The 5,000-nt window shown below is 46.0% G+C and overlaps 1 protein-coding gene across 1 annotated transcript in view; it reads right to left on the reverse strand.

The window, feature by feature from the left end:
* LOC126998316 (nephrin-like) overlaps positions 1-5,000 on the reverse strand; it is a 135,529-nt gene that overhangs the window by 50,363 nt on the left and 80,166 nt on the right. Inside the window, exon 11 of the mRNA XM_050859802.1 lies at positions 3,752-3,864. Within this exon, the coding sequence (XP_050715759.1) occupies positions 3,752-3,864 (113 nt within the window). The remainder of the gene's footprint in view (positions 1-3,751; positions 3,865-5,000) is intronic.

The following is a 5,000-nucleotide window of genomic DNA, read 5'->3' on the forward strand; positions in this document are numbered from 1 at the left end:
CTTTTTTCTTTTCTGTATCTCATGTGGATGTATTTTCCTTTTTAATGTTATGTATGCCAACTTTTTCTGATGGCCTATAAAGAGAGAGAAAGAGAGAGGAGAGGAGAGAAGAAGAAGAAGAAAGGATAGGATAGCATAAAAGAAGAGAAGAGGAGATAGAATGAACATGGCGAAACGAGAGGGAGGAGAGATGATAGAAGAGAAGAAGAAAGGATAGAAGAAGAGGAGAAAGGATAAGAGAAAGGTAAAAAAGAATATGAGAAAAAGGAAGAGACACTACGAGACGAGATGAGACTAGAAGAGAGAGAGAGAGAGGAGAGAGAAGGAGCGAGAAAAAAAAACCCGTAATAAAAAGCGAGATATTCTTCCCAGCATCGCAGCTTCCGCGGGAGAAAAGCTCTGCCATCAAGACGAATGCCCATAAGGAGGTGCTGAGGACTGAGGGAGATGGAGAGGCGGGCGGCGTAAAGGGCGAGGAATGACGAGGATGTGAGCGGCTGGCTTGGGCTGTTTCGGGCGGGTTTGGGCGGGTTTGGGCGGTAGTCTGCGATCGTTGGGTGTGCGTGATAGACGATATAGAAAGTAAAAGGAAGAGGGAGGGGAAGGAGTGATGGGTAAAGAAGGAAGGAGGAAGGGAAGGAAAAGGGATGATGAAAGAGTGTGTGTGTTAGGGAAGTATAGAGGAAAGTTAGGGGGGTAAAGAGGTTATCAAGGAAGGAAGGAAGGAAGGAAGAAAGAGTGAGAGAAGGGAAGGAGTGTGGTGGGTAAGAAAGGAAGGAAGGGGAAAGGAGAGAAGAAAGGAGAGAGGGGTTAAAGGAGAATATCTAGTGACGGTGCGAGTAATTTACTAGACACGTCTTATGAAATACTTGAAGAAATTCCTCCTAGGTCATTTCCGCCGTCAATCTTTCCTCCCTGTTTACCTCTCTTTCTATCTATTTATCTTTCCCTTTCTCTCTCTCTCTCTCTCTCTCTCTCTCTATCTATCCCTCTATCTCTCTGCCTCTTTCGCCATCAGCTTCTCCTCTCCTCTCCTCTCCTTTCCTCTCCTTCTCTTGATTCGCCCTCTCTCCCAGCCACTCTCCTCCTTCATCTTCTCTCTCTCATCTCCTCCGTCAACTTCCTTCCCCACTCTCAGCTGTATTGATGCTTAAGAAGCTTGCTCATTGCCTCACCACACCATACCACACCATGACACACCACGCCACACCACACGACACCACAGCATGTCACACCACACCACGCCACACCACACCATGACACACCACGCCACACCACTCGACAACACAGCATGTCACACCACACCACGCCACACCACACCATGACACACCACGCCACACCACTCGACAACACAGCATGTCACACCACACCACGCCACATCATACTAGACACATCCCCACCATACTGCCACATTACACTACATCACTATCAGTCCTTTCACATCACCATACTACACCATTCATTGCTCACGGTCCGCATCTTCCATAATTCACTATACCACACTAGCATTTATCGCAACTATGTACATTTCCACAACGACAGTCTAAGTGCGACTACAACCATTAATTCAACTACAATCACACCATCTACCACTACCACTACCACGATCACACACCAACAACACTAACAACAATAACAACAGCCTTAGTAATCGAGACATGACCCCCTTCCCTTCCCTTACCTTCCCTTCCCTTGCCTTGACTTCGCTTCTTCCATCACCACCACCTCCACTACCCTCTCCCCTTCCCTCCCCTCCCCTATACTCACTCTCCCATTGCGTTCCTCTCCCTTCCCCCAAGCCAGCCAGCTCCGTGCCCTGCCTTACCAACCTCCTCCCCCGCCCCATTAGCCCTCCCCTCCCCCCTTCCCCGCAATGCTAGAGCCGTTATTTTCGATGCCATTTCAGATACTGCGAACTTTTATCTCCGTGTTATCAAATCGCGACAGTATTGCTCTCTGCCCTCCTCGTCCTCCCCCCCCAGTTCCGCCCCCCTCTCCTGTCCCATCCTTGTCCTGCCGCCCCTCTCCCTTTTTTTCCCTTTTCTTTTTATTCCTTTGCTCGAGATTTTTTCCCATCGGCTCTCTGTCCTGTGTTTCTTTCTTTCTTTCTTTCTTTTTTTCTCTTTCTTTTTTTTTACTTGATGGCAGTAGTAGTAGGGTGGTGGTGTAGGTGAGAGAGAGAGAGAGAGAGAGAGAGAGAGAGAGAGAGAGAGAGAGAGAGAGAGAGAGAGAGAGAGAGAGAGAGAGAGAGAGAGAGAGAGAGAGAGAGAGAGAGAGAGAGAGAGAGAGAGAGAGAGAGAGAGAGAGAGAGAGAGAGAGAGAGAGAGAGAGAGAGAGAATAAGAGGAAGAGTGAAAGAGGGAGAGAGAGACAAAGCGAAAGAAAGAGAGAGAGAACGGATAAAAAAAAAACAACGAAGGGAGGGACTGGTGGACATTAAGATATCACAAGGGGAGGGAAGAGGGAAAGAGAAAGAAGATTGAAAGAAAAATAAGAGAGAAGAGAGAGAGGTGGAAGAGAAGGAGGGGGAGGAGTAGGAGGAGATGTCAAGGAGGTGTTGGATGAGGATGGAAAGGCAAGGCAAGGCAAGGCAAGAGGGGGAGAGGTAAAACTGAAAAAAAAAGGTTGCGAGAATACTCCCTCACCTTCCCTCACCCTCCCCGACCCTCCCCCACCACCCCCTGACCCTGTGTGAGGAGACGTGCATCACCTGTACGCGCGAGGAAGACAGAGGAAGACAGAGAGCATCAAGAAGGGAGAAGGAGGGCGTAAGAAAGTGATAAAAGAGGAGAGTAAAAACCAAGTGAAGAACCGCCCAGAGAAGGAGATCGAGGTTATGAAAGAAGGAGGCGGAAGACGATGCACAGAGGGAGTATGAAGAGGGAATACAGAGAGAGAGAGAGAGAGAGAGAATGAGGGAGTGAGTGAGTGAGTGAGTGAGTGAGTGAGGAGAGAGAGAGAGAGAGAGAGAGAGAGAGAGAGAGAGAGAGAGAGAGAGAGAGAGAGAGAGAGAGAGAGAGAGAGAGAGAGAGAGAGAGAGAGAGAGAGAGAGAGAGAGAGAGAGAGAGAGAGAGAGAGAGGGGAAGAAGAAGGAAGGCGAGAGAAGGGATAAAGAAAAGTTTGGTGCGGTGAAAAGAGAATGAGAAAGAAAGAGAAAAAGAGGGGATGGAAGAGGCGAGGATGATGATGAGGGGAAGGAGAATGAGAGAAAGAGGAGGAGGAAGAGGAACTAGAAAAGTCTTGGTAGTGGGATTAAAAATAAACTACATAAAAGCTTAATAGATTGGTTGAGAGAGAGAGAGAGAGAGAGAGAGAGAGAGAGAGAGAGAGAGAGAGAGAGAGAGAGAGAGAGAGAGAAGAGAAGAGAAGAGAAGAGAAGAGAAGAGAAGATGAATGAAGAGAAACTATGAGAATAAAGAAAAAAAGGAATGAGAAAGAATAGGTAAACACGAATAAGACAGAGCCAATTTTAAGCAGATAGACAACCAATGAAGGGAAGGAAAAGAAAATAAGAGAAAAAGGAAAATAAAGAGATAAAACATGATAGAAATAGAAGATAAAGAGAGAGAGAGAGAGTGATATAGAGAGATAGAGAGAGAGAGAGAGAGAGAGAGAGAGAGAGAGAGAGAGAGAGAGAGAGAGAGAGAGAGAGAGAGAGAGAGAGAGAGAGAGAGAGAATACCCAAATGCATTAAGGTCTAGGCAGGCTTCAGGGAGGGAGAGAGAGAGGCAGGTAATGCTAGACACACTCACGCAGCACGTCCAGAGTGATGTTGGTGGCCACAGTGACGCCCAGGCCGTTGTCAGCCTCGCAGGTGACGACGCGGCCCTGGTCCTCGGCGGTAACACGGACACGCATCTCAGACCTGCAGAAGGGGAGGAAGGAGACATAGAGCCGTATTCTCAGACATTTCGGCGCCTAAGCACACGCATATGACAGGTCTTTCGTGGGAGTTTTAGGCATTTCCATGTGTAGTTTAATGCCCCTGATGGTAGTTTGACCCTTCTTCTGTAGCATTAACGTGAAAAAAAAACACTTATGAAAACCCGATTAATCTCCTTTTCGGTCTTTGGAAATAGTTGATGTGCGAGGCGGAACCGTCTAAAAATAACGACCATAGAGTCATAGATAGAAATGTTATCTGAGTGTTGATAGATTGCTTGTGATTAGAGGATGTTTGAGAGATTTAGAAAAGATTGGACGTTGATAACTGTAGGTATTTACGTCGTGGAGAGGCGATTTGAGAAGTGTAGCAGGTAAAAATATATCTATTAATATGTACCGTTGAGGTTTTGAGGGTTTAATAAAATAATAGGGCTACGAGTTAAGCTGTGGATGTCTTGAAGAGATGATTTGAAGAGTGGCTGATAAATGCATTGCTATAGATGTAACCAAGTCCCACGCACCATCACCATCGCACCCCCCCCCACCCCCCCACCCCCCCACACACACACATTTCCAGCCTTGTTCTTCACTTCATTTATTATCAAGAGCTTTCTGAATATAATAGTGATTACATTTTCTTTTACATGTGTATTCAACTTTATTAAGCTTCTCCAGGCAAATCAGTTGGAGTGATCTCATCCACTTGCGTCAGTGAGTCACTTCCTTACTTGTCACATGATCCAACCCTGACTTTCTCTTTTGATAATGAAGGAAAAGAAAAAAAAAGCCATTTCCTTTTAGCATCGCATGTAATTGAATGACGTGGTTTGGAAAAGAGGTAACGGTACAACTCATGCACTCTTTCTTTTTTATAGTTATGGAAAAAATACTGTCAAAAGCGGAACTTGTTCACTTAATTCTATGAGTGTGCGTCAGTGTTTTTTTCTCTCTGCCGTCACGTCAGTCTCGTCCTGTTCACTGTGTCTGACAACTTTACAACGCATGCCATGTTTAGATGTCACCTGACCTTATCCTTCCTCCACTCCCTGTTTATTTACAATTGTTTTTTTTTATATGAGAGTAAAACAATACGAATAATCTTATCTATACAAGAGA

This window comes from Eriocheir sinensis, chromosome 14 (genome assembly GCF_024679095.1).
Source record: "Eriocheir sinensis breed Jianghai 21 chromosome 14, ASM2467909v1, whole genome shotgun sequence".
NCBI classification, from domain to species: Eukaryota; Metazoa; Arthropoda; class Malacostraca; order Decapoda; family Varunidae; genus Eriocheir; species Eriocheir sinensis.